General features: G+C 36.7%; 1 protein-coding gene across 5 annotated transcripts; it reads right to left on the bottom strand.

Moving 5' to 3' along the window:
- Positions 1 to 262: 262 nt before the first annotated feature.
- RLIM (ring finger protein, LIM domain interacting) lies at positions 263 to 26,193 on the bottom strand. 5 transcript variants are annotated; one of them, XM_077887558.1, is made up of 6 exons: positions 25,979 to 26,193; positions 24,132 to 24,195; positions 23,628 to 23,697; positions 9,578 to 9,770; positions 8,576 to 8,659; positions 263 to 7,267 (listed from the first exon to the last, which is right to left on the bottom strand). In XM_077887558.1, exons 4-6 carry the CDS (start codon positions 9,744 to 9,746, stop codon positions 5,643 to 5,645), a joined length of 1,878 nt encoding a protein of 625 aa, XP_077743684.1. In that variant the 5' UTR covers positions 9,747 to 9,770; positions 23,628 to 23,697; positions 24,132 to 24,195; positions 25,979 to 26,193; the 3' UTR covers positions 263 to 5,642. The 5 variants fall into 5 exon arrangements, with proteins under 5 accessions (XP_077743684.1, XP_077743683.1, XP_077743688.1 ...); XM_077887557.1 differs by lacking the exon at positions 23,628 to 23,697; XM_077887562.1 differs by lacking the exon at positions 23,628 to 23,697 and having other exon boundaries at positions 24,132 to 24,190.
- Between the last annotated feature and the right edge of the window lie 56 nt (positions 26,194 to 26,249).

Raw genomic sequence — 26,249 nt, 5'->3', positions numbered from 1 at the left:
TCTCATAATGGAATATACTTTAATCTTTTATTTTACCACTCAAAGACTAAGCCATTAAACTACACAAAATGGAGGTTATATCCCATAAACCAGTATTTGCTCAAACTCATAGCAGTGAGGAAATAAAAAAAAAATCAGGGTTGCACTGGAGTTTCACTTGATTCTAAAAATCAAGTCTATTTGACATTGGTTTGAAGCAACAGAACCTTTATCAGATCATATTCCCTTTTAAAGAAAAACCCGAGAGATAATCAGCCACAAATGATCACTTCATGCATTTTATTGATAGTCTATATTTTAAATCTGCAGTATGACATCTTACATAGGGAAAAAGCTTCTTCCTAAAAGATAACTATTAATAATCAAACCAGCCTTAATATGACTTGACCTTTCAAGGTCTTGTTTTGCATTAAACAAGTTAATTTTGAGCAGGTATAAAGCACTGTACAAAAAAAAAAAAAACTGGGTACATTCTCAAAATTTAATACAGGGCTTCCAAACCAGGAGTCTTCTGGATAGATATTGGAGAAGGGTGTTATGTTCAGATTTAAATCGAAAGAAAATGAGAAACCAGATAAAAACAAGCCAACCAAATTCACTTCACTTTGCGCTCCTTTCTGCTTTTTTTGAAAGTCTCTCCCAGAGGTCAGGAAGCCCTGGTATAACAATCACTTTAGTCTTTACAGAACATACATTTATGTGCTTCATGTTCAAAGACATAAAGGCAGCTTTTGTTACTATCCCCCCTCCAAATCCCTTCAGGTTCTTTTGGCTTATGAAAGCTTTCTAAGATTGCTGCCCAATTCTTTATATATGAATCCAAGTAAACATCTATACCAAAGCAGCTCTTCCTGGGAGAAGATAAAACAGGCACAGATACATAACCAGGCCAACTGCGTACCTACTCAATTTGATACCTGATCACATGGCCCTATATCTTTAAAAGCAGCACCAGGGACAAATGGAGCTAACAAGAGGTAAAATCCAAACACCTGACAGTTAAAATACATACCAATCAATCAGTTAAAAGAATGTTAGCAGAGGGGCACTAAATAGAGGTAAGGCTGGGTAGCTGGTTCAACCATACCTTAGTACTGGAATAAATATGCAAGATGAGGAACTGAAAAGAACCCTGAAATAACGAGGCACAGTGGTATGGTGGGGTTCACTTTTGTTGCATGTATTCAAAGTATCATTCAGTCCAAGTGACTATAAAGCAGCTTGTGGATCTTTAGTAAACAAATCCTAATCAAAACCAAATATCTCACTGTAATTGTATGAGTGTTCCTTTCCTTCAAATTTGAATTAAAACACCTATATAAACATGAAAATAATCATAAAACTGATACAAACTGTTATCCCTTGAGAGTTCCAACACTTCAATAACAGCTGAATTCTATGTTGTATCTTAAATATAAAGTGGAGTTACTAAAGCAAGTGAGATCACTCACCTGTTGGGAATATTATAGTATTTTAGAAATGTTCCAGTTAAGAACTCAATTTAACAATGTTAAAACTTTTGAAGGGCAAGTACTTAATTCATAGTTGTTTCTTATTTGCTCAACTAAAAATCCAATTTCGAAATACGTGAAATACTCATTCCTCAGACCTTGCACTTTTAACTTTCCAAATGAAGATTATTTTTGTTGATTTACATTTTCAAATGTTCTTCAAAAGCATATAATTTACTAGTTAACTCCATGAATTACAACACTGTTATTGAATATTAAACATATTGAAGAATTATACTATGCTTAATGGAAAAACAAACGCCTGACACTTTCTATATGTGTCTTATCAATCTCTTGCATCACTAAGGTACAGAATACTTCAGAAAGTAGCAGTCAGCACAGTCTTATAATAAGACAAGAAAAGAATAAAAGTGCCCTGCAAATGTGGCTTCTACGTACTTAATATTGATAATACATTTGACAGGGAAGCCAGTAAGTTAAAACTCAAAAATTCAAGGCTGATTACTAGTATTTTTTGTTCACAAAAGAACAAAGGAAAATAAAAAGGGGTGGAGGGGGAATATCCTCCATTTTTAAAAGAAAAGTATCAACAACCACCACAAGGTGCCACTGTATTCTAGTAAGCTGTAAAAGTGACCTTTTAACAGGCATTTTGCAACATTCACCTCCCTATCACATGGGTATTTTGGGAAATGATTGAAAGACATGATTGATGCTTGACCAATTTCAAGTCATAGTCATCTGGGAAACAGGTGGTTAAATAAAAAAGCATAGAAAGTGATAACCCTTCATGAATACAATTTGAGACACTGACATTAGAACACTTGGCACAGAAAGGACATGTTTTCCCAAGGGAAAAAAAAATTACTTGAGGTAACACTTATAGCTAAGCAGTTTCCTAATCTTAAAGTTTGGATAAACTCAATGATCATGTTTTTAGAGATTATGTGTGTGTGGTGCATGTGCGTGCACGCACGCACACACACATAAAATCATGGTAATAAACCTTAACTGTACAATTGATTATTTCCTACACTCCCAACACTAATGTGAACACTCTTCTCAATTCCCACCTCCATTAACCATGAACACCACTGAAGTATAACTAATGTGTTCTTTTAGAGCAAATATTCCAAATTAACACCATGACTCGTCTTCTAGTGTCGGTATAGATAAAGTCTGCACACTTTAAACTTAACTTGCTCGATTTTGGCTTTAGTACTAATAAATCTCAACCTTGTCAGCTGCTTGGAGTTAAACAACATAACACCTCAAACGCTTCATACCAGTAAGTGAATTTTTAAAAATATCTGAAATACTCAAGGAAACTCGGGTTTTAATATTTTCCCTATGCTTTGAACAATGTAATTTCCCAACATTGTTCTTTCTTGTTCTTATTACTGCATGAAGTTCAAACTTGATCTTCAAGACAGAACCTTTCTGTAATAAAAAGTGCAAAGATACAAAAAGAAATGTAAAGTCTTTTCAAAGAAAATGCTCCCTCAAGAGAATACGTGTTTTGGATGCTGGTGGGGAAAAAAAGACTCTTGTTCTCCATTGTACATCTGACATCTACAAATGACCTTGTCTTCAATGTCCACAACACTAGTAAGTATAGTCATGGACCTTGTAAAAAAATTAAGTAGCAAATTCCACTAAAATATTTGTATCCATTCTACACAATCCAATGGAAATTAATGAGTGCTATTGAAAAAGGTGTCCACATGCACATGTCCAATATGTGCACTCTACTGAAGGCTAAAAACTTAAAATTCTATTTCCAGTGTTTATGAATAGCTTCAATATCTACATTCATAACCAGCATTCTGCAGGAGTTACCTTTTACTTTAATACTTCACAAATGAGTAATACATATTGAGAGGTTAGGGAAGTACCTGTTATCAATAACTTTTATTCTTAGAATGTGCTGCAGTTCTTAAACTATTTCAAATGAACATCCTTATAATGGGACATTTTATACCAAGAGGAAAATGGATTTTTAGCCAATCAGGACTACCCTGCAGATCTGAGAATTGTAGGTTACACCCTTAGGAAAGGAGATAAGGAGGCTCACAAATATAAAGGAATCCTGACTTTTACATGGACAATTTTTTAAAAAGATAAAATGTATTACATAAGCGCCATAAACAGTGATATCTGCTTATATTAAAAAAAATAAGTGAAGCTTTGTTTGGACATTATTTCCTTGCAAGAGCAGTACATATCCTTAGTAAACAACTACCATATTTACATGTTAATTTCCTTGATACTTAGGTAGGAGTGAAAGCCAGAGGAAAATATGAAAGAATGACCTTTGAGACAACCTTTATGGCTAAGTTGATAACAGTTAAGGTAGCCAGAGAATTCCTGAAGCAGGCCTGTTTATTTTGTAGAGTATCTGACTAAGCATGGGTAGTTTTCACTTTAAACACCAAGGATGTGTTCAATTCCTCTTTGGGCCCACTATCTTTTCCCAATTTTCCCAGATAAACAAACAAGTCCTCCACGGTCAGACTAATCCCAACCCCAACTGGCCTCAAAAGAGAAATTTGGCAAGAAGTACTGGGGTTCTTCACAAACCTAATCTCATTATTAAGGAAGCAACACAAAATGCATGTCCCATAGATTGTGAGTCAGCAGCCTCATCTTCAAATATGGGCAGCACAATTAAAATTTGAACCTCAAATGACCCAACATGATTCACTTTCAACAAAGGATAAACACCCCTTAATTCTTCAACTGGCCTTTAAATATAAGATGTTAGATCTGTGTTACATAGTAATGAAGTATTAACAAGTGTGCACCGGTACCTTAAATGACAAATCTCGAAAATAATGCAAATTTGAGACTTTCCTATTAGTACACACATCTGTACCAACTTCAATTCTTATGCTAAATGTGGTTTATAGTCTCTTTCCTCCACCTTCTTCCTTTTGTCTTTTTTTGAGGAGCAGACTTGTAAAAACATCAACGTAATTTGTGCTAGGTGGTAGTGGTTTTTTTGTTTTTAACCAAAACTCTACCAGATTTGTTAATCTACTTCATCAGCTCAAGTAGAATACTGTGTCAAGGACCTCACCATATGAAACCAGTTCACATCTGTATGATTACTGTCTTCATAAAAATTTTAAATTCTTCAGAGCAGTTTTCTTTACTTCTCCCGTCTTTCATTTCCTGCCTAAATCCAAGTTAAAAATACAGTTTCCATTGGTATCTTCAATGCAGTTCAATTCTGCACTCTGTCCTTTCCTTTTCATGTCACAGTAGCTGTTCACATACATTAAATACTAGATATGTTCTGCTCTTGACATCTACACACTTACAAAAGCAGCTTTGTACTTTGTTTGGTGTGGTTTTTACTACGTTGGCTCACAAAAAGCAGTTTTTTTTTTCATTTCTAAGCATGGTACTTTACAATTTTTAATGCATTAATACAACAGTGCATTGGAAAAGTACTGAGCCTCTACAAAATAGCTTTACATTTTTAAACAAATGAATGTGATTTTTTCACTTACACAAGCATAGGCTTTTTTTTAATATTTCCACAAGATAAATATCTCAATTAAACTACAAGCTCACTCTACAGTGTGCCACAGTGATGGGCTTAGGAGATGCTTACACACTTAGAAGATCCTAACCTTAGTGTTATTTACACTGACGTCCAATATCACCTCATCTGAAAGGTGAACAAATGATATTCAGCATGTAGCTGAATGTGTGCCAACTAATTAACTGGGAATAGTATAGCTTTAAGCAATCACTTATGAAACGTACTGAAACTTAGTCTAAACTAGGAATTTCCTTTGCCCCTCTCTCCTATGGCATGGGAAACGTTAAAGATCAATGTGAGAAACAGATAAAGAGCCATTGCTAAGGCAGATCTTTTAAGAGAACAAAGGAGAAAACTGATAAGCATATATGACAAATCATCAGTAATATCAATTACTGGTACTGAAATCAGATTTTTATGTCCTAAAACATTGCTTTTTAAATATTTCCTTTTATTCTGGAACAGAAATTGGAAAAAGGACAATGATTCATTCAGAAAGCAATGACTCAATTCAGGTTGCTACTTTACATTTAAGCACCACTCAAAAAGTGGGCATAAAGCAAGTGATTCCTGTTTGCCCATCACTATACCAGCTACGTAGCTGAGAGTTCAGAACTTAATTACACAACACTTTCTCTGTTACCAGAAGCTAAGACTGCTCTGCGACAAATAGGACAAGTAGAATTCTCAGATAACCAGCGATCGATGCAGTGGACATGGTACTCATGGGAACAAGGTAGTTTACGAAGTTTGTTGCCTTCTGTATATTCTGTAATGCAAACACTACAGGTTTTTAATGCATCGTTTTCACCAAAACTTCTCATTGCCAAGTTGTCAATCTGTTCTTTGGTGAGTCCTCTAGGTTGGTCATCATCATCCTCATTTAAGAGGAAAAACTGAGCCAGACTAAGGAAGGGCAAAGAGCCACTTTCATCAAATGTTACCGGGGCCCTGTGTCGACCCTCTCGCCTGGCACCCGATGAGCCTGATGATGAGCTTCCTTCGTTACTGCCTTCAAACACCTCTGAGCTAGTCTCTGAACTTTCACCACTGGAACTGGAACTAGGACTGGAACTGGAACTAGAACTGGAGCTTGAACTGGAACTCGAACTGGAACTCGAACTGGAACCAGAACTGCTACTACCACCAGAACCCCCTCTTCCATTCCGTGACTCTGCCCTTTCCACATTTCGACTTGAGACTGAGCCACTAGGCTCTGAATCACTATCACTGTACATAAAATAGCTTAGCTCGCCAAAACCTGTCATTATCTGCCTTAACATGGTCTGAATTGCAACAGATGTAGTCTCACTTAAACCAGTATTTAAAATTCTACGAATCGGAATTCTGATGGTACTGACATAGGTTCTCACACCTGCCCGTTCAGAACGTGAAAATGTACGCCTAAAACCTCCTCGTTCACTTTCGTAAGTGACGGTATTGTTTGGAGTCTGAGACCTTGACCGAGTTCTGCTAGCTATACTATCCCTCTGCCGGTATTCCCCGGGACGAACTCTTCTTACTTGAAGATCAAGGACTATGGTTGGAGGTCTCTGTCCTGATCCTGTAGATTCACCACTGCTGGCTGTGTCTGAAGAACCTGCTCCTTGGGAGGCATTTCTTGTTCCAGAAGCTGCAAAAAGACCTCTACTTAGCAAATCGGGTCCACTTATTTGCTGTCTCAATGTCACATGGTGCCGGGTTCTAGAACTTCCCTCGGTCTCATTCACCAAAGGATGCTCAAAAGTCTGAGATGAGATACTATGATGAGATCTTCGTGGAATTTCACTCATTGGATGCAGAGGTGACCTACTTCTTTCAGCTCTTGCTCGGGTTCTCCGATGATCTGGACTCCTGCTTCTTGCCCTTCTCTGACCTCTGGTAGGTGCGACTTCTCCCGTTAACGCTTCAGTTGAATTTCGTTCTGATCTGGATGGCCTTGTGGATGTTGGTTCAGATCGTGGATTTTCGACTTGCCTTTGGCTGCTGTTGTCTGTATTTTCTCCACCAGAACGTCTTGCAGATGGCTCATTTTCATTCTCTGGATTTTGGCTCCCATTATTACGGTTAACATTGATCTCTAAGCTGAATCTGAAATCACCACTGTTTGGATTAGTCCGGCTCACTGCTCTCCAAGATTGGTTTCCTCTTTGCCCACTTCTTGTTGTATTTCCAGTTTGTCTGACAGAGTTAAGCCAGTCTATTATAGAGTCACCATTAGATACATCATCTGAAGAGTCTCCACCTGTTTTTAAAAAAGGGAGGGAAGAGGGAGAAACAGGAACTACTAAAATTAGGACAATCATGTAATAGTACTCTGAAACTGTGTTAGAAAAAAAGGACAAAGATTCTGAATAGATTTCACATTTACAGATTTTTGTGAACTATACTGCATAGATTTGCAAGTAAAGGCAGGAATCTTTCAATTCCATTTTTTTCCAATTCCATTTTGAAAGAGCAAGCTATTCCTAAAGAAATTTAGGGAAAGTTTATCTAAAGGGAATCAGGAGGAAGTCTATTTTCAGTATTTCATCATATACAGAGCTTATGATACCACTGTGGACTGTCAGAAGACATTTTTTGAGTCCACTGTCAAAACATTAATCAAACAAGGTAAATGCCAGTTAGGGTACAGGGCTAGTATTTTAGTTCAAATTGCATTTTTGTCAAATTTTCATTAGTCTACATTTCCTCTAGGATCCTGACTTAAGTGCCTTTGATAATACAGGACTTTTAAAATACAAGACTGCTGTGGCCACTGCAAAAATAGAAACAGGGCTTACTGCTTCAAAAGTATTCTAATACTTTATTGCCAAGATTTTAAATTAACACAAAATTAGAGATCAGACCAAATGAACAGTTTGCACCTAGCATGGTATATATAATGGCATGCTCAAGAACCAAATTATTATTATAGCCTATGTCAGACAGTGAAATTTCCTACAATCCTACTTCAAATTAAAAGCAGGATTTCTCAACAGTGGCACTATTTCCATTTTGAGCCAGATAATTCTTTGTTGTGGGGGCTGCGCTGTTAATGAGTTTTAGTATGTTGTGATGTTTGCCAGCATCCCTGGCCTCCACCCACTAGATACTAGTAGCAAACCCCTAGCTGTGACAACAACCAAAAATGTCTAAAGACATTGCCAGTGTCCCTTGGACAGGGGTGGAGATATAATCCATTGAGAACCATTAGGTTAGAGAATACAGCATTTCTTTCTGCTGGTGGAAAGTGCACATGTTTATAAGGAAGAAATAATTCAGTAGGTGGGAGGAAATTTCAACGGAGATGCAAAATAAAAAAAAAATCCAACACATTTAAATAGGCCATTTTTCACTATGTCTCAATTAATATAAACTCAAAGGTGAAGCAGAAAAAAAAAACATGTTGACATTTTCGCCAAATACCAAGAAAATGCCAGTTCTCTTTTTTGTTAACAGTTCCTTAGCACTAAATTAATTTGTCCTGTTTCTGGATAATCTTTGGCTGACATTTCCAGTAGTTCCTGATCTACTTCAGCCCCTACCCACCCCCACCCAAAACAAAATATACCTCTGTTTTCATCTGAGTTTTGTGGTGGTGGGCCCTCTTTAATTTGTTGTAGTCTTCTCAGCAACTCTTCCTCAGTACTTTCACCTGAAAATAGTTTAGAAATGTTTGCCAAATTACAAATAAAAATGGCGATGGAGTAGGAACCTGGATAAAATTTACTTCTTTGGGGGCATGACATTACAATTTATGCCAAGTTTCTTTCCAGTTTACTAAGTGCTTTTGCATACGATATCCCACGCTTTTATTTTTTTTTATTTTTTTTTTATCCCACGCTTTTAAACTCTAACTCTGGGAGGTGGAAATTATTATCTGCATTTTAAAATAAGGAAACTGAGACTAAGTGATAGACTGATGTATTAAGAAATGGCAGGGCCAGAATACCAACTTCAGCATCCTGATTCAAGTCTGGTATGGTTGGCTCAAAATGCACTCCCTCTCCTAACACCTTACGTTTTAAAATGTATACAATAACTCAAAGGTTAGAACTAAATAGAATGGAGGAGCACCGGAGATAATGAATTTTAATCAGGATCAAATGGGACCTAACTTGGCAAAAAAGAATCACCAAGCACAAAGTCCTAAACTGACTATTTTACCCAAGGACAGCTTTGGAGGATTATGACTGGAACATAATCTTGGAATCAGAAATAAGAAAAAAAGAAGTCTGTCCTAGGAACTAACATTCCCATTAGCTCTTCCACCCTTAAGATTTATCTCTAGTAAATCAAATAAAGCTAACTAAAAATAAAAATATTGTTAAGTTCCACTTTTTCAATTCAGCTTGCTCTAAGTTCATAATATAATTCTTAACTGAAAAATATGATATAGGATAATTGCAAATAGGAATGAACAGAACCAGGCAGTAAGTACAGCAATAATGTCATTCTGTATCCACTGCATTAAAATCATACTTCATAATGGCTGAAGAAACAGATTTTTAAAATAAGTGATTTTTTTAAAAAACCAGTAATTTACATATATAAATCTTTACACATCACATACCTGGGGTGCCTAGCAAATTGTTATCCCTCATAAGTCTATAATCTTCTTCACTCAGGTTATTTACAAATTGATAGAAAGCTTCTTCCCGATCCAATCGGTCCATCTGACTTCTGCGCTGTGCTGCAGACTGATCACCACTTCCTTTATCGTTAGAATCTGAGCTTTCCATCTTGATGAACAAGTGGAAAATTATCTAAAAGGAGAAAGGAGATCAATCCAATCTTGAAAACAAAAGTTAGCATGTGCTCTGTAGAACACTTTTAATTATGTGAAAATCCAGAATGCAGGTCAAGATGTGAATTTTAAGATCTCGTATGAATAAAATTTCATAAAAGAAAAACTCCTGAAAAAGCGCTGTTATATAGGAAAAAAGTAGGTCAGGAATTTGCAAACTATGGCCCATGGGCCAAAATCCACCCTGGTGCCTATTTTTTTCCTTGAGATCAAAGAATGGTTTTTACACTTTCAAAGACTGTTTTTTACAAAAGGGAAATGTTTTGTGATGTTTGAAATTCAAATTCCAGTGTTCATCAAGTTTTATTGAAATACAGTCATATACATTCATTTACACGCTGTCTGTGACTACTTCTGTGCTACGATGGCAGAGCCAAAGAGATGGAATGTGGCACTCTCACTGCTTTGTACTGGTGATGACCTGTGCCTTATAAATTGCAGTTATGTAACCTGACAGCATTTCAAGTGCTGTGCATTTCACCATACTATGACATTTTAAGAAATTACTGGCACATTCTCATGTCAAATGAAGCAAAAGTGTACTTTGAATGTCACTCTTAAAGGCATAGTATGGATTATTCTGTTGTGAGATGGAAAAGACTGAGTTTAGTATGCAATGACACTACTTAACTGTGCTAATGTAATATACATGTTCATGTGATCAGATCAAGTATTCATCACAAAAGTCCGAAAAATTACAGTCCGAAAAATTGGAAAATTTAAAATAAAATATCTCAACACAAAATATTTTCTCATAAGGATAAAAGACAAGGCTTCAATCACAGTAAGTTTCCAAGTTGCTTGTTTGTTGGCTATGCAAGAAAAGCTGTATTATTGATGGTGAATTAATTAAAACTGTGCCTGACTGCAGAAGCTAAAGAAATGTGTCCAGAGGAAATAAAGTTGATTATTAGCCTTTTGGTGAGAACAGTTGCTTAAAAACCCCAGGATATTGTGATATGTCATAATTGATTGAAAAATGAGACAGCAAATGATTTTGAGTGTTTTTTCTTGGCCCTTGATGAGTCAACAAATGTAATTGATACTATTCAGTTGTTTATTCAAAGAATCAAGTGTTGATTACTCCAGAAGTTTGAAGTAACTATAAAGTAGCCTCTATGAATAATCTGCATGGAGCAACTTCAGGTGGTATTTCAAAAAAGTTGAGTAAAAACACTACATACAGTTTGAAGTGGAGTCTGCTAAGATGTGTTGTAACTGAAGAGGTGGCAACTGTATGTGTAAAGCAGCAAAAGACAAGTTGGACAAATTCATAAAGCTTGTGAAAATGTAAGGTGCTTAAAGTCTATGGTTATTCCTTGTATTATTCATCAGCAGATAGTTTGTAGAAACTATCTGAATCTATCACATTACTGAACCAGTAGTGTTAATGGTGAATTTTATTGTGGACTCAACCATCACCAGTTCTCTGAATTTGTCATAAATAGAAGTTGAATATCCTAACTTGCTCTGCTACTTGATAACAGCACCTATATGCAAAACATACTGCAGTAAAATCATTTCAACAACACTGGAATCACGTCAAGCAAGCTGCTTTATGCACTTCTTATGCCATCAAAGAAACAAGAGCTCCATTCCCATACAAATTTGTAGCAGATTTATTTTCTAAGCACAAATTACAGTTCCAGAAGCTTTTTTCGGACTTTATTTCAAGTACAAAGAAAATTTCCTTATTTCAAAATCCATTTAATTATGTATCTGAGGAGTTTCCACCTAACCTTGATTTAAGTCAATCAGAGAAGGACAATCATCAAATGGCTTCACTCATACAGGAAATATAAGAAATAGTGAAAGGGATTTTAAGGGAAAGGAGGGAAAATGGGAAAAATTAGAGAGGGAGACAAAACATGAGAGACTCCTAACTCTGGGAAACAAACAAAGGGTAGTGGAAGGGAAGGCGGGCGTGGGGATGGGGTATCTGGGTGACGGGCACTGAGGAGGGCACTTGATGGGATGAGCCCTTGGTGTTAACACTGTATGTTGGCAAATCGAACTTCAATTAAAAAAATAAAAGTGATAACTGCTGTGTAATGATACACTAAAAGGTAAATATCAAATGAATTCTATAGATGCATTCTTTAAGGGATAAATATATGGATAGATATCCACAAGTATTGATAACATAGCAATATAGGTATATCACGTTTTGTTGTGCTTCAGACACTGTTTTTTAATGAACTGAAAGCTTTGTGACAACCCTGCAGGGAGCAAGTCTACTGGTGCTATTTTTCTAGCAGCATTAGTTCACTTCATATCTCTGTCTCACATTTTGGTAATTACTGGAATATTTCAAGCTTTTCATCATTATCATAGCTGTTATGGTGATCCACGATCAGTTATCTTTGATGTTGTAATTGTTTTTGGGGTGCCATGCACCATACCCATATAGGACGGCAAACTTAACGGATAGATGTGTTTTTGACTGCTCCACCTGTTCCCTTGTCTCCTTCCCTTTCCTTGAGCTTCCCTATTCTGAGACACAATATTGAAATTAGGCCAATTAATAAACCTACAATGGCCTCTAAGTGTACAGATGAAAGGAAAAATCACACCTCCCCCACTTCTTATCAAAAGCTAGAAACGATTAAGCTTAGTGAGGAAGCCATGTCAAAAGCCATGATAAGCCAAAAAGCCACAGCCAAATGGTGGATGCAAAGGAAAAGTTCTTGAAGGAAATTAAAGCTGAAATTCAGTGAATATATGAATGATATAAGAAAGTGCAACAGCCTTATTGCTGATATGGAGACAGTTTCAGTGGTCTGGATAGGAAGATCAAACCAGCCCCAACATTCCCTTAAGCCAAAGTCTAATCCAGAGCAACGGCCGAAACTCTCTTCAATTCTATGAAGGTTGAGAGAGGTAAGGAGAGTGCACAAGAAAAGCTCAAAGGTGGGTTCATGAGGCTTAAGAAGTCATCTCCATACCATAAAAGTGCAAAGTGAAGCAGCAAGTGCTGATGTAGAAGCTGCAGCAATGTCGAGGCAAGAACCTCTATCAGCAAAAAGACTATGACTCACTGAAAGTTCAAATGACGGTTAACATTTTTTTTTAGCACTAAGGCATTTTTAAATTAAGCTCTGCATTGCTTTTTAGACATAATGCTATTGTACACTTCACAGACTTCAGTATAGTGTAAACGTAACTTTTATATGCACTGGGAAACCAAAAAATTCATTTGACTTGTTTTACTGCAATATTTGCTTATTATGTTAGTTTGGAATTGAACCTGCAATATCTTCAAGATTTTCTTGTACCTCTATGTGTGAAAGACATTACCAAAAATGAGGTATTGATGGGATGCCTGGGTGGCTCAGTGGTTGAGTGTCTGCCTTCAGCTCAGGGAGTGATCCCGGGATTGGGTCCCACATCAGGTTCCCTGTGAGGAGCTTGCTTCTCCCTCTGACTATGTCTCTGCCTCTCTCTCTCTCTGTGTGTGTGTCTCTCATGAATAAATAGAATCTTTAAAAAAAAAAGGAGATATGGAAAATCTCATTTCAAGTCAGTAACACGAGATGAGTATCTGCAAATAGTTTTGATGAGGAATATATTTAGCCCTGATTAAGCAAAACATTATCCCTCCAAAAAAGAATGCCATTCTTCTTGTTATTAAACCTAAATTACAAAACACTACCCCATCATCATTATTACTACATTTTGAGTTTTATCAAGAAAAACTTTGTAGAAATTTGGGCTTCTCTTTCTAAGTTACTATGTAATATGCTCAATTTTCTTTTCTTTTTTTTTTAATTTTTATTTAATTATGATAGAGAGAGAGAGAGAGAGAGGCAGAGACACAGGCAGAGGGAGAAGCAGGCTCCATGCACCGGGAGCCCGACGTGGGACTCGATCCCGGGTCTCCAGGATCGCGCCCTGGGCCAAAGGCAGGCGCCAAACCACTGCACCACCCAGGGATCCCTCAATTTTATTTTCTGATCAGCAAAGCAAAAGAACAAATTACTACCTGGCTTTTCTATTACTCTCAACCAACCACACCAATGAAGACAACAGTAGTAAGCAATCTAAAATAAGATGCCAAACAAAGTATTTCATCCTCTAGTTCTTCTTTCAACGCCAGTTTGACCTTAAGATCACAATGAAAAAAAAAAAAGTTAATTCCATGAAAATATGCAAATCTGATTGTGGAAGAGGTAATCTATATTGGTGCTAAGATTTAATCTCACCACAACACATGAAGTATCTGGATGTTCACAATTCAATACTAAAGACAAAAATAAAAACAAACCCTCTTTCAGATAGTAAAACAAACAAACAAAACAAGCTTCTCTACCTGTCTGGTTTTTAGAACTTGAAACTTTAAGAAGACTGGAAATCAACAGCTTAAAGTTATATAGGTCAGGCAATGAAAAGTAAAAAACAAACAGAAGAAAGCCAAAATTTTCCATATGTAGCTAAGGAATACAATTTGGTATTGGGAACAGTAAGCAGCTAACTTAAAAAAAATACAGAAAAGCATAAAGGAAAAAGAAACTTCAGCCATAATTCTTCAAACCAAATAAAACCACCAGTAATATTCACTTATGTTCTTAAGCACTTACTATTTTTAAAGTTAACAACATGAAAGTTAGGACAAAGTCCACTTGTGAAGGATCAGTAAATAGTTCTAAAAATAATTTATAAATTTTCTTTTGAGAGAGAGCATGGGGCAGGGAAGAGGGAGAGGGAGAGGAGAGATTCTTACGCAGGCTCCATGAGGAGCCTGATGAGAGGCTCCATCTCACAATCCTGATAATGACCTGAGCCAAAATCAAGAGCCGGACACCTAGCCAACTGAGCCACCCAGGTGCCCCAAAAATAATTTATAAAAAAGTACAACTCAGTAGGGATGAAAGGCTTTCAAAACAAAAATCTTGAAAGACAACAGAAATGTCTGAAAAGTTCTGACATTTGAAGGACATGAACCAAAGATAACAGAAAACTCACACACGAAGGACTGTTATAAGAATGGCATAAAATCTGAAGAAGAGTGTCAGGGAGGTTAAAGCCCATATGGAACAGAAACTTACAAAAATATGGGAGATTTTTAAAATGGCTTTGAAAGACGTAGTCTGAAATAAGAAAAGGGTCTTGTACTGAGTAGGTGGGGGAGTTGGTATATTAACAAAGGATGAAAGGTAGAAGAACCTAACTTCTGTTTTGTTTCTATTTTATTCAACAAGGAGAATCACTTTCCAGGGGTAAACCATGGAAAAACAAACTTCTCAAAGAGAATAAAGACCCCAAACTGCAAAACTTCTAATGTTAATCTTTGAGAAATCACAGAGAACTGAAAAGACACTAAAAATACTAGATTTAGAAATGACCTAATAATCTTCAAATAGAGTGAAGTCTATCAACTTAGCATAGCAAAATCTGACAATAAACCTAGGGGGAAATTCTGTAAAGACTATCAGATATATAGCAAACATGTAGTAGAAAATTTGTTCACCAGAAGTGGGGTTCACTGCCAAATTAACCTTATTTGCTTGACAGAGGAATAGTTCTCAACCTTGATTTGCACATTAGAATCACCTGGGAAACTTTCTCTGGAATTGGCCAGCTAGCAATATTTTAAAAATTCTATTCTACAATAGAATTCTATTGTGCAGTTAGGGTTGAGAATCTCTTTGACAGGAACATGTAAGGATAACACTGTTGACTAGTCTGGCTTGACTTCTGCAGAGTCTGAGAAGATTTTACATCCTTAGCGTCACGGAGAAATGTAAGCTAAAGTCAGCACTTCTGTAACTTCAGCATATGAGTGAATCACATGGCAAATTTTAAAAAAGATTCTGATTCAGTAGATTTGGGATGGGGCCTGAGAACCTGCATTTTAAATAAGCCTCCAAGTGCTGCTGATGCTGCTGATCATAAGAAGCACGGCATGAGTAGCAAAGAGCATGAAGACAATACAGTTTAACAGATTCACAGCTGTCAAACACCACCCTCAAAGCAATGTTAACCTGCAAACAGTCCTGTCTTCAGCATTTAAAAAAGAACCATATCAAAGACATGCTAACCAAATCTAAGCAACTCAAAGCTGGGAATTAGTAATGAAGATGTATGTTTATGATAAATAATGCCCTAAATTCTCAGTGGATTATGAGGATGAGCTGAAATCAACAAAAATGTTGATAAAATGTGCTATCCTGAATGCTTTATGAAGGACTGTCAAACTAAAATAACCCCTAGTAAGAGTACAGAGTAGGGGGGAAACCAACTCCTGTGAAAAAAGCAGTTCACATGAAGAAGATCTGAAGATTCTTAAGTTAACAGAAGTCAATAAAAAGCCTGTTTGACCTGCTATGGAACCTAAGAGAGTCTCCTGGTGCTTTCATAGATCACAGTATTTAAATAAAAGGAGTAACAGACCCACTATAATCTGTTGTTCAGATCTAGAGTGACCAAGATGATAAGCTAGGGAACACCAAAAAGGAAATGCTGAATTACCTGGAGATATCTAGCCTGAAGACAAGACTAAAAATGGGCATGATCACCAATGTCAAATGTTTACAGTTACAGCATGAAAGAGCAGAACCACAGAATCACACCAGGGACAATAGCTGAAGAAATATGGAAGCAGAAAATTCTTTTAATACAAAGCTCTAACAAACTGTCCAAAAGTGGAGATGCCACCAGCCTCTTGAAGCAAGCAAACTACCCATTCTCTGGAAACATTCAAGCACAGGCAGGATATTAAGAGGAGATTCCTTATTAGCTAGGAGTTTGAATAGACTGACTTCAAAAGACCCTTTGAACTAAAATGTCATTAAGGATGGGAATGTCTCCTGGTTTTCTATTCTGGGCCTAGGGTCCTATTAAAATAGCTACATATTCCAGCGCCATAATTTTGTTGTAACACTTTGACAAGACCAATTCACTTAAGGGGTTCCATCTCTGCCCTCCAATACACCTTGTACTTCACTACCTTTACACTTCAACTAACCCTGTTCCCTCAGCCCTTTCTTAGTCTCCCCTCATTTCAGGTTCAATGAAATCTTACCTCCTAAGAAGCTATTACTTGCTCGGCTAGCAATTTTCTCATCCATACCTGCACAGTGTTTGTCTGAGCCACTAAGAGTGGCACTTTGTGCCTTACATGGTCTTTTCTTTAAAAAAAAAAAATTTTTATTTATTCATTTATGAGAGACTCAGAGAACGAGAGAGGCAGAGACACAGACAAAAGAAGCAGCAGGCTCCTCGCAGGGGGCCTGACGTGGGCCTCGATCCCCAGACCCCAGACCCGGGATCATGGCCTGAGCTGAAGGCAGATACTCAACCGCTGAGCCACCCAGGCGTCCCGGTCTTTTCTATCTTTGAAATAATGTTAGTAATCTTATATACCCAACACCGAAGTATCATGTTAACATGTTCTCATTATAAAAAATTAGATGTTTTATATTCTTTTCTTAATACTTAAGTCTTGAAATGCGGTATTTTATATTCACAATACATCTCAAGTTGGACACTAAATTTTCAATGGTTAAAGTAAAATGTAGTCCTGCCAAAAGAACAAAGTTGTATTTAATGAGAAAATACACACTCCTTCAGTTTTTATTTAACTTAGTTAAAATTAAAGAAAACGAAAAGTTCAGCTCCACAGTTACACTGGTGACATTTCACGTGCTTAGTGGCTATCCCACTGGGCAGTGCAATTTGAAAAAAAAAATGTTTGTAAGGTAGAGAAATCCCACATTAAGGGAAGACTTTCAATGTGTTCCCACTATATTTTTCATACTCTATAAATCCACTACTTCTATATCCTCTTTATGTTTTCCAAACATAAAATAATGCTGAATATTCTACAAATTCACATGGAATAGATGATTCTTTCCTATGCTCACCAATCTTCAAGATTCATTCCTAACCTTTGAGAATTTCTATCATTTCCTACATGTCAAGTAGAGATAAAACATTATACATCTATACAAGACCCTACTGACACTGTGATTTTAGGGACTGTTGACTAAACAGCTCTTGCCTGGTGAACTTACAGGTTAGTGTAGTCCATGCAAGAATTTTTATCTTGGTTTAATTTTATCTCTAAATTCAACATTTTAACAATGAGACACACTCACAAAGCAACACGATTGTCCAAATTACTACACGATTGTCCAAATTACTATTACTTCCACAATCACATCCTTTTCTCCTTTCCCCTTCTCATATATATACCAGAGAAAATCAAGGAAAATGATTTTCCCACATGACATCCCTGCAACACACTTATTTATTTCAAAACTGCAACCAGACCAGCAAGACTTCATTAAACAGAACACAATGTTTTTGCTAAGGTATAGATTCCCATTAAAGAAGCAGTTTGTTTCTTGTAGTTGGTTAGGGGACAAGGAGAGAAAAATCTGATTTGCCTCCCTACTCTTGCCTCCTGTCTGCCTAACTGCATTTCTCCTAGGCTGGGCGAGGGGTGTGGGGGGGCAAGAGATTTCAGCACTGACATGGCTCCCCTGGACTAGAAGGAATTTCATTTTGGGAAAAAAAGGGGGGGGGAATCCTGAATGTAAGCAATGTCCTCAAATGCCTTGTAAAATAATTTTACATACACCCCACCCACCCATGAGTTTGGTCTTATTTTAAGCAGTCCCTTTATTACCTAAGTGGCACAAAATGAAAAAAATATAATAAATTTAAGTCACAAGTTCAGCCCTTGGTAGATGTAGTATCACTACTGGTAAGTGAAAATGAACATTTTAACAGTTAAACACGCTAAAGATGTCAGGACATCATAATTCAAATGATCAAATATAGTGCTCTCTCCATTTTGGTGTCAAATTTTAATAAAGAATTGTTACCAAAATGGGTCTCTCGATTCTACTTTTATGGTGGACACTGCAATACATTTCCAATTTAACTACTCAGTGGTTGGGGGTCTGCCTTTGGCTCAGGGAGTGATCCTGGAGTCCTAGGATGGAGTCACACTTCGGGCTCTCTGCAGGGAGCCTGCTTCTCCCTCTGCCAATGTTTCTGCCTCTCTTGGTGTGTCTCCCATGAATAAATAAATAAAATTTTTTTAAAAAATTAACTACTAAAAGGAAAGAAGAATCCTCCCACGTTCCTGGGCTCCTTCTTTCATTATAAAAGAGAGGATCTTAACTCTATATTTAGTTATCTTACTTTCAGTTATAATATTCATGTGGGTTAAGTAAAAAATTGTGGATTAGGTATATAATTAACATCAGACACTTTTAAACTTAATATTTCTATAAAAGCTTACCAACAGAACAATTTAAGAGATCAAATATTTAACTGTTAAGTCACTTGGGTCTCTTCCTAGTTATAAGCAATACCCACCACCATTTATTTACACAGGCCCTCCATATATATTTCATTTAATCCTTACAACAATCCTATAAAGTAGGAATAGTCACCTATATTTTATACCTAACAGAAGTATAGAAAGAGAAAGTGATTTGCCAAAGGCCATGTGGCTAATACGTAGAAAGAGCCAGTAATTAAATCCAGGTCTCCTAATTCCAAATCCAGTCAACTTTTCACTGAATGAACAACCACCTCCCAATAATATCCCAAAACTACATACCTTAAAACACATTCCTTCCATCCCAATAGGCATGTCGAAAGTATTCAACCTCACTATGAGCTGTTTATACCATGTTCACTCTTGGTATGAAAACTCCCAAAATAACAAAATATCTTTTATAAGCAATATGAACCAAGCAGGACTTACTTTTGAGTAAGTCAAGTTTTAGTATTTTTGTTTTAAAAACAAAAAATAGCCTATTTTATTAACCTTATTTCTTTCAGAGTACTGTGTGCCAATATATCCAAATTCAATCCTGGAAACATGCAGCCAAATTGGAAATTTTGCCCAGTCATTTCAAAAACTACTCATTTGGTCAATGAATGTATGACTGTGTCAGGTAAATTAACTCCAGCGAGGACAAGCCAGTAAGAAAACCAAACCTGAGGTTTATTCTGTAATCAGGGAATTTAAGACAGATTTTATTCACCTTGAGAATTTTAAAGCACTGTTAGTGATCTCAACTTCTTCTATAGTCATTATTATATATTAGTATATTATATGTTTCTGACCACTGTTAAAAGTCTCTCATTAATTCTCTTCATCCATGTACTCCAAACTTTAAAAATGCAATTTTGTTACATTAGGGTGAAAAGTTACTTAAACCATATCTTTCACTACTAATGGGGCAAGAGACATGGTGCTAAGCACACATATATATTCAATAGACATACTGCATCATAGTATCCAATGAAGGAAACTCAAGGTACCAAAATACTGTTCAACAAAAGACTTATATAAAACTAAATTCTGAAATTCAAATGCTTGTGTGAATATTAATTTAAAAATAAGCCACATCTATTAAGTCTGGAAGAAATCATCTCTTCTTAAAAACAAAAAGGTATGTGGGAAGGAAGAATCAAGGTAACTTAGAATCAACTAACTACCAAAGTATCTTGAGCATATTCATCTTTTGTGTTCATAAAAGCTCCCAGCTCGATAGTGTTCTAAAGCAGAACATGCCAATTAAAAAAAAAGATAGTAGCAACATAAAATGTATCATACTGAAAAAGAACAAGCATCACTTTGCAACAGAGCTTCATGAAGAACCTCAAATAAACGAAAATTAATGACATGTGATACTTGTCAATAAATAGTTCAATAATACCATTGCCAAAATAAAAAATACCTCATGCAGTTTTTTAAAAAGTCAAATTACAAAGAACCACTGAATTTGAGGTCACAATATAAAGTACCATTGTGTGTATATAGCCTCCAAAAGTGTTGAGAATTCTTTATATACAAAATGTTTAATTAAAATTTTACAGATTTGTAACAAAACAAATAAAAGATGACTGACAATCAGATAGCTTTTTTTATCCTATCAGTAAAAGGGTGGAATTTGGTTCTGTGAAAAGAAAAAAAAAAAAGGAGATACTGGGTTCTAGTCTTGGCTATAACATTAACCCTATGTAAATTTGGTCAATTCACTTAATCTCTTGTGCCTCAGGATCTTCATCAATATTAAGAGCACTGGATTAAAACCATCCATAAGGTACCTTCCAGCTCTATGAATCTGTGACTATGAATAAAATATAGCCCAGGTCACATTATGATAATAGGTCAAAAATAAAGCTTAAGAAACAACATGAATAACTAGGATATAATCTTAAAAAGCTGTGCTTTTCTTGCTACCATTTCACTTATGCCCTTCTGTCTCTCTTTTGTGACTATCTTACTTTTTTCAAAACATATATAAAGCATCCCTCTCTAAAAAAAAAAAAAAAAAAACAGAACAGGGTGATATTTCACTACCTTTACCCATTGCATGAGGTCTGTCACCACCCACACAATTTGTTTATTATTTCCAATAGTGGCCTGTCAAAAGATGCTACCAAGATCTCTACCACTGTTGATGCTATTATAGCAATACAATATTATAAAATAGTATCTGCATGGCCGTGTTACTCGAGCCTCCTTTATATTCTTCTATTGTTACCACTTGAAAAGGACAGCAGGGGAAAAAAAGGATTCAGAAATGTCCCTCATGTGTCTCATCTCTTGGCAGGAAGTCTACTGACTTGCAGCTCACAAACAGTTCTATTACAAATCCTCTAAAACAGTTAAATCGAAAGACTATTAATAAGAACATCAACGAATCAGAGGACAGAGATCAAACAAATCAAATGCTATCAATTCATAGGAACAAGTTAGTTAAAAAAGAAAACCATTAATGACATTTCTGTTCACTCAAGTACTTTAGAAAGTAAATTTAATCTTCGATTACCCATTTCATGTTCTTTTTTTATTGAGCTATGTTACTAAATTAGAATTTGGTCTTAACCCACACAAACTCGATTCTGCCTTCTCATTAGTCCCAAGAAGTCAAAAAAAAATGTTCATGTGTTTAAAAAAAGTTATTAATGTAAAATCACTGATTACCAGCAATTTTGGTGTTAATCGATAAGGTACTAATTTAAGAACATGAGCTTTCCATCAAAAATTAACTTTTTAGTAAGTGAAGCGAATCTTTAAAATTAAAATCCCTTGACCAAAAAAAAAGAAAGCATTACCTATACAAATGACTGTTATGTTATTTGAGGAAAACAGTTTTGTTACAAAACCAAACATGCTGACAACTGTGCTTCCTGAACCAGTGTTCCTACATAGAAATGATAACAAGTCACCATATGTCCCCAGTTTGTCCAGAAGAATGGCAATCTACACCTGTTGTCCCATAGTAATTATTAATACGGTCCTCTTTCACTCTCAAAAGCATCCCAGCTTGGATAAATTAATATGGTCACCTTAGATGCAATAGACATTAACAGGAACTTTGGTCAATAAAAAAATGAAAATTGTAATTAAGAGTTAACTTCTTTTTCCCTACAGTTAAGTGAAGAGTGAGAGGAAAGAAACCATTCATTCTTCATTCTAAATAAAGTTTAAAATATTGAACACAAGTATCTCCTTCCTCCTACAAAGTATCATGTTCACCACCATACAAATGTTATAATGGCAGCCCAATCTGTAGTCATGAAATTATTGCAAAAGGTCCACAAATCTATATACACACCATGAACTGTCTATAGATATTTGTCTCACACATATGTAGGTACTGCTATAACTAATGAAATTAAAGTCTTGGGTCAGAAAATCTACAACAAAAAGATCAACCATACACTTTAGAAGCAAAACCACAAATTCATAAACATATTCCTGAATTGTTCAAAACTGCCAAGATTTTCATATTAAAAAAAGTAAAACCTCAACTGATGACAGGAAAAATGAAATGTTTGATTATCTGGGAAATTTCCATATTCAAGGGTGGGAAAAATAATAAAGGAAAAAAGACATGGAAGTATAACTGCTTTCTTCAAAATGTCTATGGATTATGTAAACTGATACTTTGTGAAATCGATGGGTCATAAGGTTTTGGAAATCTATGTGTTATAGAGATGATAAGGAAGTAGACTTACAAAAGAGAAACATGTCATAGGCAGTGGCCCAAAATTCTAGCACCTCATTGGGTCTAGATTTGAGAGAGAACTTTTCATTTCTAATTTGTTATCTACTCTATGGTAACTCAAAACACAAGAAGCTGGTGAGTGATTTGCTCTATTTTGCAATCTACTAGGGCTATGTAAAAATATATTTATAATTCCATAGATGCAGACGTCCCATTTGACCTACTGTATTAAGTCCTCACATGTTAACTAACCTGAAAGAATATATCCAACCAGCACAACATTTCTGGATATCATTACATTAAGCTATTTCTTAAAACCATTTTTCCTTAAAAACATTTCACAAAGAAGGGGAGAGGGAAATTGCTAAAAAAAAAAGTGTCACCTGCATCATAAAGCAGATTCCCTTTAAGTGGGAACAAAAGTTTTGGATATGACATAGCCTACACATTCTTTAATTACAAATTTTATTTTCTTTCCTTTTTCAATCTAATTAGAGAGCAATTAAGTCTAGAGGCATAAAAGTTTAGTGACTTCAGCATCAGAGAGACCTGGGTTAAAATGGGGGCTCTACTACTTATTAGCTATTTAATTGAGGACAAAATGTTTAACTTCCTTGAGTCTCAGTTAACTAGGTAAAACAGCTAATATCCTCACAAGGCTTTGCTGTGAAGATTATAAAGTCATGCATGTGAAGCACAGGACACAGCACATAAGCATTCAAGTTAGTTATGAATTTAGGCTAACTCCATCCCCGTTTGCTTGGCACAATACAGGTTTGCACCTGTTGGCATAAAAAAAGCATCCTGGTTAAGGCAATAAATTATGTGCTTACCTTAACAATGATGATGATGATGAAAGGAGTTAATATCAGAGTATTATATATTAATTATGACATTTTGGATCTTAAAGGAAAAAAATGAACACCACACAAAATAATGTAAGATTACATTCCTGCAAGATATTCTACTGATATTTCATTTAGTTATTCAATGAACATTTAAACGCTATTTATTTAGACCCATCCCACCAACAATGATTTAAAGCAGCAAATTTCTATTTTGTTCTTTCTGTTTTATATGGGTACTGGTAAACTTCAGACATTATTTTAAAAGAGGAAAATTCACAGATAAACACTAGCAGAGTTTCAGTTATTCAGACACACTACCCTTTGAATTCCCAATGAAAAATACCCATTCTCATTATGAAAAATGCCCAACACCAATAAACATATATCAAATAAGCCCATCCAATTACAGGGCCTGCAATACAAAATAAATATTTTTAAACATGCATTCTACACATAAATCATCAGGAGACGCAACAAAAAATAAATTACCTGACTGTTATGACATAGTATTGTAATACAATAAACTGGATTTTAGTTTTCTTCACTCTCTGCTCTAGAAAAAAAAAGAATCCATTATTCTTCCTCTTTCATAAGATACACATTTTCTATGAAATAGACACATCCTCAAAAAAACACATCCTATATATCTTAAGTTACACACCCCATAACCCAACCTAATTAGGATATTTGGGAAGATGGAGAAGGTCAGAGGAAACCAGGAATCTTGTGTTAGATATCAGATTTTCTTTAAAGGCTGAAAGCCAATCTACCTTTTAATATAAGCTTGCTTAAAATAGGCCTTTCTTTTTCAAACCAGTAATATTTTCAGATTCTGATACTTTCAAGGACTTACTTGGCACATTACAGTATTCTATGGAGAAACTAAAGTATGAAAGATCATCAAGATACTTAGGCTAAAGAATGAAACATTTTTCAGTGCAACAGTTTCCTAAATCATACTTTAAAAAGCATCTGGATTGGTCTTCCTGGGTACTTTATTTTTATAATCTAGAAAACTGATTTTTGGAGGGCTCTAATTGTGCCTGCCTGGTCGCAAGTCATTCAGGATGGACATAACGTACCTGATAGGGTGATATGAGTAATTTTGTCTTTAATGAGGAAGAATCAAATACATGTTTCTAGTAGTAGAAACGACTATAGTACATTTATTTCTTCCTCCCTTCAATCATCCAAAGCGACTGCGGTTAATTCTGATTGAGGAAATGCGGGCTCTTTATTTGCACCAAAAAATTAATGTGGGACCTCGCAAATGGTGGATGACAACCTGATATAAATGCTTCCTCTTGCCCCCAAACAAAAAGAATGACCTAAATAACAAGACTGCTAGGCCTCAGATTCCCAGAGTAACCTGTGGAATAAGTATGGGGAAACTGTCTAGGGAAGGAACGTGGCTGTCTCCTCCATCTTGAAATTAATCAGCATAAGGGAAAAAGGGACTGAGTATTCAGGAAGCAGAAGCCCAACCGGTTAATACTAGTTACTAAAGCTATGGCGTACGTGGCAGGTACCGCCCGCAAAAGCCGAGACCCTTAGGCTTTTCTCTTTGAGGGGGGAGGGGTTGGGTTGTTGCCGGATTGAACGGAAATTTAAGTTGAAAATCATTTGGCCCAATTCCCACCCTTACCCAGGGAAAAAACAACACGCAATGGCTTTTCCCTGCCTTTTCAGGGGATCCTTGCAGTGATATCTGGCAAGGGCTATGCCAGGGTTACTGAGTAAGGGAGCAAAACCACAGTTGCCCCGGATCCTCAGGGAAGATGTCATCGTGGCCCCAGGGGGCGCCTAATTGATAGTACCCAGCAAAAGGGCTCAAAATGGGGTTTTGCAAATCCTGGGAAATCTAAGGCCCAAGAGTTCCCAGCAGCTGACTTAGAGCAGACTGATATTTCCCCCTTTTCCCAAACCCAAGCCCGCCATATAAAAGGGGGGATGGGAAGGCGAGGGACGCCTCCAGATAACCAAAGAGAAAAATTTAAGACTATCAAAGATTCTCAGGCCTGAGGCCAACACTCAAAAATCGCCTCCCCCAATTTCTCCAGACTGTGGAGGGCCCCCGGCTTTGGCTCGCACCGCCACGGAGAGGAAGTACTACCCACCTCCTTCCCCTTCTTCAAGAGACTGTGACTAAAATGGCAGCGGCGACTACGCCACGGAGCCCCCCGCAGCAATCAGCGCCTGGGGTCCGGAGGCGGTGCTGAGCGTCCGCCACAACGCGGGACTCAGGCCATTTTGAGAGAACACGGCAGCTGCAGCTCCGCTGTCTTTCCCTCGCTCTCCATCCATTTCTCAAGAGGATTTCCCAAGGCTTCACTTACTCGGTTTTAGTGTCGGGTCCGACTCCGTCGGTTTGGCTGCTGCCGCCGCTGAGGCTCCTGCGCGCCTCCCCTGCCGCTGCTCTCAAGCCCGCCTCCGATGAGTCGCTGGTTGAGACCCGCCTCTAGCCTAGCGCCTGCTCCGAGACGTTGCTCAGGCAGCCATTATCTTCCCCATTGTTACCAAGCAGCGACAGGAAACGACAGCCCACAACAGGAAGTGATGATGCAGCGTCCCGGCCCTGCAGCCCCACTCCCAGCCTATTAGCCAATC

The sequence above is a fragment of the Canis aureus genome, chromosome X (genome assembly GCF_053574225.1).
Source record: "Canis aureus isolate CA01 chromosome X, VMU_Caureus_v.1.0, whole genome shotgun sequence".
Lineage (NCBI taxonomy): Eukaryota > Metazoa > Chordata > Mammalia > Carnivora > Canidae > Canis > Canis aureus.
This window is presented reverse-complemented; position numbering and strand designations above follow the sequence as displayed.

What these genes read in the sequence shown, in the direction of transcription:
- RLIM (XM_077887558.1), bottom strand. Translation starts at nt 9,746, where the DNA reads ATGGAAAGCTCAGATTCTAACGATAAAGGAAGTGGTGATCAGTCTGCA. An exon ending in CAATTTGCTAGGCACCCCAG is followed by an intron (nt 8,660 to 9,577) that starts GTATGTGATGTG and finishes AACTATTTTCAG; the next exon opens with GTGAAAGTACTGAGGAAGAG. An exon ending in AAACTCAGATGAAAACAGAG is followed by an intron (nt 7,268 to 8,575) that starts GTATATTTTGTT and finishes TTTTAAAAACAG; the next exon opens with GTGGAGACTCTTCAGATGAT.